We start from the raw sequence: 11,853 nt of genomic DNA on the forward strand, positions 1-11,853 counted from the left end.
TTTGGGGAGGCTGAGGCACATGGATCACTAGAGGTCAGGAGTTGAAGACCAGACTGGCCAACAGGGTGAAACCCCATCTCTACTAAAAATACAAAAATTAGGCATGGTGGCACCCACCTTTAATCACAGCTACTTGGGAGGCTGAGACAAGAATCACTTGAAACTGGGAGGCGGAGGTTGCAGTGAGTCGAGATCACACCCCTGCACTCCAGTCTAGGAGACAGTGAGACTCCGTCTCCAAAAAAAAAAAAAAAAAAGAGGCATGACCAGAACACCTACTCACTAGGTTTTGACTTTCCCCTTCCCTGCCCTATTGTGAGGCAGAGTGAGAAGCTACGTATCTTTAAAAATTGAATACCTTTATTTTTGTTCCCTTCAGCAGCATGTGAGAAGTGGCAGTGACCTCAGCAGCAGGTCTGGTATCTTTGCCCTGTTGAGAAGCCAAGATCTCAGCTGTACTAGTCAGGTGTTTTTTTCAGACAGCAAGTAGGAGAGGTGGTGGCCAACTCCAGTGCTATATCCTGGAGGAGGTCCTGGTCAGCACTAGGCAAGGTAGGTAGCTAGCTGCCTGACCCCTAGTCTGGGGTTGGAACTTCTGTTTGCCTGAGTAAAGGGATGTCAGTCCTAAGATTTCTCCACATTGTGTCTGTCTTCTGCAGTGGCAAAAAGGCTGGTCCTTGAATTGTCCTGCATGGTACCCTAAGGCAGGCCCACTGGCTCTTTTTGATCAAGGATTCCAAGAAAAGTTGCCCTTGGAGGCCCTTGAAATAACATAGGAAGCAGAATGAGTGCTCAAGTCGTGGCTGACACAGTATAGCTCACACTGCCATCACAGAGGCTGAGTGAGCAGTCACCCAGGGAGGGGGCTCCCAGCTCATTCCATTCCCATGGGGCAGGTGACTAGAAGGTAAGAGCACCCGAGTAAGCCAATGCCTAGAAGAGAAGAGAGAAGTGTCTCTGAGTTCCAAGAATTCTTGGTCCTTCCCGATCATCATTCCTTAACAAGCATACATCAAGGTATCCTGAAGCTGCCTTGATGTCAATTATGAAAGTAACAAAAGTTTTAATTTTTTCTGCCTAATTTTATCCGACAAATGTACCTTTTGGTTCCTTGAAGGCCTTTTGAGGTTTCGAGCTCAACTTTTAAAGGTCCACTTTAAGCACAGTGATAGGAGTGTCATGTACATGGGAAAGGGTGGAGGGAAGGCACGTCTGCTCATCTAATTGTTACCGCCTCAGTAATTGCCATTTGAAAAATTGTTTCCCCAGCCAGGCGCGGTGGCTCACACCTGTAATCCCAGCACTTTGCGAGGCCGAGGCGGGCGGATCACGAAGTCAGATCGAGACCATCCTGGCTAACGTGGTGAAACCCAGTCTCTACTGAAAATACAAAACAAAAATTAGCCGGGCGTGGTGGCAGGCGCTTGTAGTCCCAGCTACTTGGGAGGCTGAGGCAGGAGAATGGCGTGAACCCCAGAGGCGGAGCTTGCAGTGAGCCGAGATTGCGCCACTGCACTCCAGCCTGGACAACAGAGCGAGACTCCGTCTCAAAAAAAAAAGAGAAAAGAAAAATTGTTTCCCCTTGTCTTGGGCTGAGAGGTAGCTCCAGTTACTGTCTTAGGGCCTCTGTGCCAAGTAGATTATTTTCATCTCACAAATTATTGGCTTGAACTCTAGACACTGCTCTCCAAGTGAGAGGTGACTGCTGCCCACTGCATCCTACAACCAGAGGCCCCTTCCTGAGCACAGCTTTCCGAGGATTCTACTGTAGTCATGCTGAAGCCTCATCTGTTACTTAAAACCACATAGTGTTGGCCTCAAGCTTCTTAGGTTCAAATGAACAGTGATCTCTATTCGTAGAGTCTAGAACTGTGCTAACACAGTAGCCACTAGCCATATTCCAAGTGCTCACAGGCACAGAACATCTTTCTCTTCACAGCATTCTGTTGGACTGCATTAGTCTGTGTGTCTTACATTACCTTCCTGTGTCCACACCCAGGAATACCTTCCAGTTGTCCAAGCAGCCGTAGTTGTAAGGATTCCTAAATACCTGGAGCCAAGAAAAACACATGTTTCTTTGAACTTCTAATTTTTGAGACTAAACTGGCTAAGCTAAAGCTCAGGTAGAGTAGTTCTGGCCTTTTACAATGCTTGCCCTAGTCAGCCCTGCCCATGGCCTGTTTACAGGAGAGCAGGTTCAGTTACCCACCTACCCACCCGAGCCTTCAACCCTACTCACTCTGCCCTTGGCCTGCAGCCGACGTCTCTCCTTCTTGTTGATGTGCCTTTCGATGCTAGTCTCACCTCGACTGATGAGAACAGCATGCCATACAGTTAGGGCACCCAGGGCAAGTGCCACAGAACTAAGAAAAGAGGGGCAAAGACTGGTGGGTAGTTTAGAGAGGGCTGGAGGAAGTATGTCTGAAATTGAGCTAAGCAATAACAACTAGCTTGTAACCTCTCTACCTAAGTCTTCCTCACCTCCCAGCATATAATCCTAGATAAACTTTTACTTCATTATGTCTATAAACAGCATCAATGAAAAAGCATCAAAGGCCGGCGCGGTGGCTCAAGCCTGTAATCCCAGCACTTTGGGAGGCCGAGACGGGTGGATCACGAGGTCAGGAGATTGAGACCATCCTGGCTAACCCGGTGAAACCCCATCTCTACTAAACAATACAAAAAACTAGCCGGGCGCAGTGGCGGGCGCCTGTAGTCCCAGCTACTCGGGAGGCTGAGGCAGGAGAATGGCGTGAACCCGGGAGGCGGAGCTTGCAGTGAGCTGAGATCCGGCCACTGCACTCCAGCTGGGCAATACAGCGAGACTCCGTCTCAAAAAAAAAAAAAAGAAAAAGCATCAAAGTGGCCTAAGAATAAGTGATGTGAAGCCAGGCATAGTAGCTCATGCCTAGTAGTCCCAGCAACTCGGGAGGCTGAGATAGGAAGATCATTTGAGTCTAGCACGGGCAACATAGCAAGACTCCATCTCTGTTGTTGTTAAAGGAAAATAAGAGAGTATGCAGAAAGGAGAGTAGAGAAGTCTGTATTACTGAGAAAATGTTCTACATTTCCTAAAATACCCATGCTTGGGAGATAGTGGGAGGTAGTAAAAGCACCCAGGGTTGGAATGGGATGGCATGAAATTCAAATTCCAGTGCTACTATTCCTACTAGCTGTGTATCATAGAACAAGTCACTTCACTTCACCGCCCCTTGGCCCCCAATTTTCAGTTTTCCTCATCTATAAATAAGGAGTTTAACTTACTTTGGTTACATATCAAGCATATACTTGTATCCATGTGCTTAGTAATAAGCAATGCCAATATCCTCAGTGCTCCCTGCCCTGAAATGCTTTAGAAAAGTGCTGGCTCTTTGCCAACCTAAATTAGACTAAAACAGTAGCAGTTCACTTAGGAATGGGTTTCCGCCTGCGTATGGGCACCTAAAAAACTTTTTTTCTGAAGCTTCCCCTCCCTTAAAACTATCAAAATTAAATACCTGCACAGGAACCAGAGGTAGACAAGACTCTTGTGAGTCATCCTTTCTCGAAAGGAGAAGATGGGTGGTGGGGTCTGGTGATAAGTCTAGAAAAAGAAAACAGCAAAGCTGGCTCATTTGCTCTGTGGGTCTCCAGCAACTGCCCCAGCACCTATAGGCAGGAAGTGATCCAAACCCAGGCAGAGGAAACGGGGTAAAGCCACAGAGGAGTCAGGGTAGCAGCGAAGATGAGTGGACCAAGCCCAGCGGCATCACCACATGGACAAACACTGGGCAGCAGAGCAGGGTCTGGACAGGATGGTGAAGCACAGGAGGAGCTGACCCTGGGCCTTCAGAGTGACAACACAAATGGGGCTCCAGGGGAAGCCACTCCAATCCCCAGCCAGAACTCCTTCACTGCGCGGCTGCATCCCCAAGAGAGGAGACCAGACCATACCCAGAATGGACTGACTGGAGTGAGGAGAACCACTAGGGACTGTGAAAGGGCAGCAGAAATACAATCAATATGGGCCCAAGATGGGCTCAGCAGATTAAGGAGTCCTAAAAGGTACTGGGGGACAGGGATGATCCAGATGTAGATAGACCAGGTGCAAGGGATGATCAGACTGGCTCAGCCTGATCTCTGTCCCCTGGAACCCCATTACACAGACTAACATAGACTCCTTGCTGCTCAGGCCGTCACCAAGGCAGATTGCTTGCTCGGCCGAAGAGAGGTGATGACGGGATAGATAGCCAAAACTGTCAAATACCAGGAACTTCCAGCTTGCCTGTAGGTCACTTAGTTTACCCACCACAGCCAGTCGGCCTGAACACTCCTGATCTGGTCTAGAGTGGCCTCTCAGCAGCCTCTACAACTAAATGGGCAGGTCGGCCCCAGTTGCCTGAACAACTCTATGCCCCCAGGCCTGAGCAGCAGGAGGCAGTGGGGTGGGGACAGCCCACCTGGTTGGCAACCGCCTGTAGTTTGTTCTTGTCGAGCTGTTTCATTTTCTAAGGGGATGGAAAACAGTGCTGGTTATACTCTCAGGCCTCTAGGATGGGATGCTACCGCCCCATTCCTTAGGGACAGGTTCTACATCCCAAAGTTCTACACTACTGAGCTGCCCTATTCCTGACAACGAGCTCACCTCAATGGCAGCATAAGCCTCCCGGAAAAGGTCCCAACTTCCATAGCTGCAGTAGACACAGCCCAGAGTCATGAAAAAGCAGAACGAGAAGAAGTATCGATGGTTATAGTGGCCCACACAATTGTTTAGCCAGGCTGGTTGGGAAATGATTAAGGACTAGAATCAAACACAATTTCAGGCGGTGTCCAGGCCCCTCGGATTCATCCCTGGTTCGTGACAACATCACCCAAGCCTCAGGCTTCCAGTCACTAAGAACTACTTTCCAAAGGCAGGAAAATACAACTCTTTACACCCAAGGTTGAGGTAGAAGTGCTCAAAGCTTTTCAGAGCATTCAGGTCCCACCAGGAAGTCACAGAAACTGAAATCCTTCACTAAAATGAATCTGCCGATATTTCAGCCTAGCTGGACTTAGCCAAACATCTGTGTGGAACAGCAGATGGGGACCCATGGTTCTATCTGGCGTACCCAGTGAACAACCACAGAAACTCAAACATCTCTTTTCATCCAATAGCTGTTAGCATGAGAGTTTAGAAAAGAAAGAGCTGTCAAAAGATTCCTTGCTCCAAGAAGATCTGTCCTAGAGTGTGAGCTTCCTGCTCCCCCAGGAGATGGTCAGCCCCCACAACTCCTCAACTCCAGTGTTCTCTGCAGGGTGATGCTAAATGGTGGTCATTAACCCTGTACAGTACCCTGGAGCTAAGGAAGGCCTCAGGCAGAAGAGGAAGCAAAAGGATACGGCAGTGGTGATCCATCTTCAGCACACACCTGTGAGGAAGGGACACAGGCTCTGTTACGGTGGCCAAAGTTCTTGAGATGTCAGTGCCAATCCTGACATCATCCTGCTGAGGTGGAAAGGGCACAGACTTTGAAGACAGCCAGGCCTTGCTTCAAACCCAGCTCTGCAGTTTAATAGCTATAAGATACTGGACAAGGTAACTCATCTCTCCAAACCTCGGTTTTCACAAGTGGTAATAATGCCTACCTCAGAGGACCATTGTAAGGATGAGGTGTCAGGAGAAGAGGGCACATTGCCTGGGACATGATGGGTGCTTCACCCATGTCTTAGCAAACTCAAGGTGAGGTTTTGCCCTAGGGCTACAGCAGAAGGACCACAGCTGGGATTCCCAGAGGGCAAAGCCAAGACCCACCTGTTGCAGATGCTGCAGTGGTGTGTTCGGGCTGGCTTGGGGTAAATGCACTTCTTACAGATGGAGACCGTGGCGATATCATTCCTGCCCTGTGTGAAGGGAGAGCATAACTGTGGCAGCACCAGTTCTGTCTCTCAAAACATACCAAGGTACTCTCCCCACTCCTGAGACCAGGTCCCATAGCCAGCAACTTCCCCCAATGCCCCTGTGAGGACCCACCTGGGGTAGGTACCCAGGCGGAGTGGTGATGGCCTGGTAGTAGTGGAAGACAATCAGGATCAGATTCCAGTGGCTATAGAAGAAATGCCAGCAGAGTCGTGGCACTGAGTAGGTTCGGAGGATGAGAGGCAGGACACATAGGTAGGCGATAGCCACAATGGAGCCTGTCAGCACGATCACCAGGACTACGAACACCTGCCAACACCAGCAAGGTCAGGGAGACATGGCGCAAGAGCTATGCCCAAAGCAGACTCGGAGTTTCCCTAGGGGTGGGGGCTGGCCTCCAAAACCTGGGTTGGGTCTGTCAGAGACATGTCCCTCTGCTCCCCACCCCTTTTCCTGCTCCCTGGACATCACTCACCACTCCAAACCAGCGGATCACATTGTCTACCAGCCAGTAGACGGGCTCAAAGGCAGCATCGACAGCGGTGTCACTGCCCCCAAAGGAGTTGTAGAGCAGGGAGCGCAGGCAGACCTTGCCGTAGCGCCAGCGCTGTACTAGACCCCGGAGCAGAGGTGGACAGCGGCGCCTGTAGCCCAGCAGCAGAAGCAGGCGGAGGCAGAGGCGGGCCGGGCCCAGCAGCAGGCTCCGCTGGCCTCGCATGTTTCCTAGGAGAGCACACCATTGTGAGGATCTAATCTGAGCCCTCCCTTCCTAACCCGCTAGTGGGAAAGCCTAGAGTACTCACTGGGAGGGCAAAGCCTGAGACTAAGACCCAGCTAGGCCAGTCACCACCTATGAGAAGTAGGAAGGTTACTTCATTTTTCTATGGACAGTGCCCATGTTTCAACCAGATTAAGGGGGTAAGACTGACAGTTCTGAGCCTGCAGAAATCGTACTTATATTACACCACATGGTTGCATAGCAAATCCAAGGTGATGCACACCTAAAGCAACAGGCCACAGGAAAGGGGTGAGAAAGGCCGCTCCAAACCAAAGCAGTCTTAGGAATTGTCTGTGTAGACAGACCTTTGGGTGGAGTGTGCCAACATGGACAAAGCTGCCCACTGTGTCTCTGGGCATGGCCACCGTAGCAGAGATCGCCGGGGCTTCCTGACTGCGTTGGCGCATCAGCCCACCTTCAGACGATTACTCCTCACCAAAGAACAGCCAGTGGAGGAATGAGTACACAGAATGTGGATCCTGCACCGAGATATTCCCTGGCGCTATTTAAGTCTTGGCAAAAGATACTCTTCCTTCCTATTCCCTCTGGGCTGATGTCACAGGCTAGCCGACTCAACCTGGTAGCATGACATTCCCTGTCTCCTGTCAGGACAGCCAGCTACCCCTTGCATGACAGAAAATGCTTTGTCTCCAATTCCATTCCCAGCCCCACTCCCAAGGAAATGGTAGCCAAGATAACTCCAGGTATTCTGGGCCAAAACCACAGGAAGGAGTCACAAGCAATGGGAGGGGACCTCCATGTTGATTCATGAAGGCCTCGGGGCCTGACCTCTCTGATGGACTCCACTGCCCCAGTCTAATTAGACACTCAAGAACCTTCTTTGCAGCTGCTACCTTAGCCCCAAGCTGCCCAACCAGACTTCCCAGTTCACTGCTTCTGTGGCACCTCTACCAGTGCCTCCATCTCCTCTATGCAGTTTCTACCTCATGCAGCAGCCATGGGAAGAGATCAGCTACCTGGGCAATGACCAGAAGACAAAGATGCGCTAACAGATGACAGTTTCATCAGTTCTGCAGATTAAATACTTTCACCAGAAAAAAAAATTACCTGATTTTGCCCTGAGGCAGCCAGGGAGGGCTGCTTTGTCCTTGACAACCTCACTGACTTATTTAACAGCTCAAAACCCAAGAGAAACTGGAGGAGGCTGCTCCACTGCAGGGATGGTTTCAATTCGGTAACTGGAGCATTGTACTCTCCTTGCACCCTGGCTCATCCCCACAAAAGACCTTTCAAAGAAAATACTTAATTACCTCCTTGCACAAGCCTTGTAAGCTCTAAGGCGAAAAGGAACTTAGCAGACAAGGTCTACAGAGGAGAAAGCACAATTCGGTAGGGACCTACACTCAGCACCAGGATAAAGAAACTGTCTGTTCCTGTCACCTCCTAGGAAGCGAAAAGAATTAAGGAGAGTGTTGAAAAGAGAAAAAAAGGCCAGGCGCAGTGGCTCACACCTGTACTCCCAACACTTTGGGAGGCTGAGGCAGGTGGATCGCTTGAGGTCAGGAGTTAGAGACCAGCCTGGCCAACGTGGTGAAACCTTGTCTCTACTGAAAATACAAAAAAATATCTGGGCATGGTAGCACATGCCTGTAATCCCAGTACTTGGGAGCCTGAGGCAGGAGAATCGCTGAAACCCGGGAGGTGGAGGTTGCAGTGAGCCGAGATCACGCCAGTGCATTCCAGCCTGGGAGACAGAGTGAGACTCCGTCTCAAAAAAAATTTAAAAAAAAAAAGCTCAAGCTCAAACTTCCACCCCTACTGTTTGGAAGCATGATTTGGCTTGTAGCATGAATTTTTAAAGTGGTGGATACCCACAATCAAATGTAAGAGTGGGACAAAACAGATTACCCCACAACAAATCTAGGTGGCTTTTGGACTGTCCACACCACTGTTCATTCCCTTTCTATAGCTAATGGAGAGTTTCCTATTTGCCAAAATACTTTTTGTAGCAACAGCATGCAAATCCAATGCATTCCTCATTTGTAATAAACTCAAATTATATGCTACCTCGCACCTCTTCTAGTCTTAAAAAAAAAACTTCTATTCTCCACTTTTCAGATCATTCTCAACCACGTCCTAAATTCCTGAGCGCTACAGGAAATGCCTGCCTCAAGGACTAGATTTACCCAATTCCTTAGGGTTCAATTCTGTCCCTAAGCAGTTCTGTAGCCTCGGACAAATCATTCAACCCTGCTGGGACTCAATCTCCTTGTGTTCACATTCAGTGAGGGAGTGGGATTAAATGCTGAAGTCCCTTCCAGCTCTAACCCTTACTGATTCTGTAACTATACAGATACAGTCAACCCCAGTATCTGCGGAGGGATTGGTTCCAGTCCTCCCTTCAGATACCAAAATCTATGGATGCTCAAATCTGATATAAAATGGCATAGTATTTGCATACAACCTATACATATCCTCCCATATACTTTAAATCATTTCTAGATTACTCATAATACCTAATACAAAGTAAATGCTACACATAAACACTTTTTTTGTTTGTTTTTGAGATGAAGTCTTGCTCTGTTGCCCAGGCTGGAGTACAGTGGCAGGATCTTGGCTCACTGCAACCTCTGTCTCCTGGGTTCAAGCAATTCTCCCTGCCTCTGCCTCCCAAGTAGCTGGGATTACAGGCACCTGTCACCTCACCCAGCAAATGTTTGTAGTTTTAATAGAGACAAGGTTTCGCAATGTTGGCCAGGCTGGTCTTAAACTCCTGACCTCAGGTGATCTGCCTGCCTTGGCCTCCCAAAGTGCTGGGATTACAGGCGTGAGCCACCATGCCCAGCTGCCCCCAAGTATTTCCAATCCATGGTTGGTTGAATCTGCGATGTGAAACTCACAGGTATGAAGGGCAAACTGTATTTGGTAAGTGTAAATGAAATGTTTATAAAGCACTTAGCACAATACCTGGCTCATGGAAGTACTCAAATATTTGCTGAACGAATGACCTGGAGGGATGCAGAAGTGGAAAGCCTGGCCAGATGTCTATCTGTCCTACAAATACCAACAGGGACACTCTCGCCAATGTGATAACCCTAAATAAGTGTCTGCTGCTATCATTCTGTCTGATTAATAAAGAGAGAAATACAAACTGTTATTAAAATCACGGCACTTAGGAGCTACAAGTCGTTTTTGAAAACAAGCCCAACCAGAAATCAGCCCAACCGTGTAAATAGAAAGCTCCTAGATGCACAGATACAGATTCGGGTGAACAAAGTCTGAAGCTAGGGCCTCTCTCCATTAGCTAATGGGGTACAGGATGCCAGGAAATTGATATATGTAGTAAGTGGGCTGCAACTGAACATACAAACTTTGCTTTTTTTTTTTTTTTTTTGAGACTGAGTTTTGCCCTTGTTGCCCAGGCTGGAGTGCAATGGCACAATCTGGGCTCACCACAACCTCCGCCTCCTGGGTTCAAGCAATTCTCCTGCCTCAGCCTCCTGAGTAGCTGGGGTTACAGGCATGCACCCCCACGCCCGGCTAATTTTGTATTTTTTTAGTAGAGACGGGGTTTCTCATGTAGGTCAGGCTGGTCTCGAACTCCCAACCTCAGGTGATGCGCCCGCCTCAGCCTCCCAAAGTGCTGGGATTACAGGCGGGCCACCGCACCTGGCCCAGACTTTTCATCTCAGGAAATAGAGGTAAAGCAAAATTCAAAAATATGTGTGTAGGGAAGAAGGGGGTAATCTCAGTGAATAGGGGAGGAAACAGCAAAGCGCAGCTTTACTACCACCCCAAGCACAAGCCCGAGTACTCTCCTCCCTCAGTAACAGTCACAGGCCATAGTGGTCGTCTGCCACCAGACTGGAGGAGATTGCAGGCGACAGCACTTCCCTCTTCCCATGGCTCTAAGTCACCATCTGTTTCCCAAGGGGAAAGTCGACTGAGGGGACAGGGAGGGACAGAAGGCAAAGCCATCAGAAGTCAGGTGAACTGAGATCAAAGTCGTGGGGAATGTCATCTGGACAAGGACGCTGCTCTCAGGATGTTTGCAATCTCAAGTAGGAGATACCAGACATCAATAAAGACTGGCATTTTATTCATGTGCAGACCTCCCTTCTGGGGTAACACACTGAGAAGAAAAAGGGTAGCAACTTTATTTTGGGGCTGCTTATCTTTTGATGACGGGCCCACACAACCAGAGTTCGGCTTTTTCAACCTGAGAAAGCTTACTGAAGTGGGGATGGGGGGCCGCGAAGAGGATCGGACCGCAGGACTGGAAGCTGCAGTTTAAAAAACTGGGAAAAGGCCGGGCGCGGTGGCTCAAGCCTGTAATTCCTGCACTTTGGGAGGCCGAGGCGGGCGGATCAAGAGATCGAGACCATCCTGGCCAACACAGTGAAACCCCGTCTCTACTGAAAATACAAAAATTAGCTGGGCGTGATGGCGCGCACCTGTAGTCCCAGCTGCGCGGGAGGCTGAGGCAGGAGAATCGCTTGATGCCAGGAGGCGGAGGTTGCAGTGCGCAGAGATCGCGCCACTGCACTCCAGCCTGGCCAAAGAGCGAGACTCCTTCTCAAAAACAAAACAAAACAAAAATCGGGAAAAGGTTTTATTTTTCAATGACAGCCGCGAGGTGAAACTGCGATGGACTGGAAGTCAAAAACCGTGGGTTCCAGTTTGGGCTCTATCTTGAAGATTTTGGACAAGTCAAACCCGGTCTCTGAATCTGAGGTTCCATATTTGTGAAACAGACGAGTTGGGTCGCTTGACCTCCTTCCTTCCTGCTCTGAACCTAACGGTTGCTCGGAAGGTGCGCTCCAGCTGACGAGGGCGCAGCCCCGCAGGGCGGGGCGAGGAGAGAGCAGGAACCCGGACTCAAAACAAGGCCCCAGGGCAGTGCCCGACCGAGAAAAAGGGACTAGGATGGGGAGCAAGGGCCGAGGCTTCGCCCTTACCTGCCGCCTGTCGACTCCCCAGTCAGCCAAACCGAGCCCCGCAGCCTCTGCCGCCGCTCACTGCCACCCCCTCCGACTCGGCGCCCCGGCCGGATCCGGCTCAATCCAAACCACCATGGCCCGCCGCCTGCAGCGCCAGCCAGCAGACCCGGACCTGCCGCCAGCCCATCCTCAACCACACGCGCAGGCGCAAGCATGGAGCGCTGAAGTTCCGCCCCCGGATTTGTCCCGGGGTAACCTGGGAAATGGAGTTTGCACGCGAGGATAAAGAACACCAA

At 49.9% G+C, this 11,853-nt stretch overlaps 1 protein-coding gene across 2 annotated transcripts; it reads right to left on the minus strand.

Annotated features, from left to right (window-relative positions):
• Positions 1–338: 338 nt before the first annotated feature.
• Positions 339–11,798, minus strand: ZDHHC16 (zinc finger DHHC-type containing 16). 2 transcript variants are annotated; one of them, XM_010389558.1, is made up of 11 exons: positions 11,576–11,798; positions 6,354–6,601; positions 5,993–6,187; positions 5,774–5,862; positions 5,362–5,390; positions 4,625–4,758; positions 4,440–4,487; positions 3,498–3,583; positions 2,240–2,363; positions 1,980–2,050; positions 339–933 (listed from the first exon to the last, which is right to left on the minus strand). In XM_010389558.1, exons 2-11 carry the CDS (start codon positions 6,594–6,596, stop codon positions 819–821), a joined length of 1,134 nt encoding a protein of 377 aa, XP_010387860.1. In that variant the 5' UTR covers positions 6,597–6,601; positions 11,576–11,798; the 3' UTR covers positions 339–818. The 2 variants fall into 2 exon arrangements, with proteins under 2 accessions (XP_010387860.1, XP_010387861.1); XM_010389559.1 differs by lacking the exon at positions 4,440–4,487.
• Between the last annotated feature and the right edge of the window lie 55 nt (positions 11,799–11,853).

The sequence above is a fragment of the Rhinopithecus roxellana genome, chromosome 11 (genome assembly GCF_007565055.1).
Source record: "Rhinopithecus roxellana isolate Shanxi Qingling chromosome 11, ASM756505v1, whole genome shotgun sequence".
Lineage (NCBI taxonomy): Eukaryota > Metazoa > Chordata > Mammalia > Primates > Cercopithecidae > Rhinopithecus > Rhinopithecus roxellana.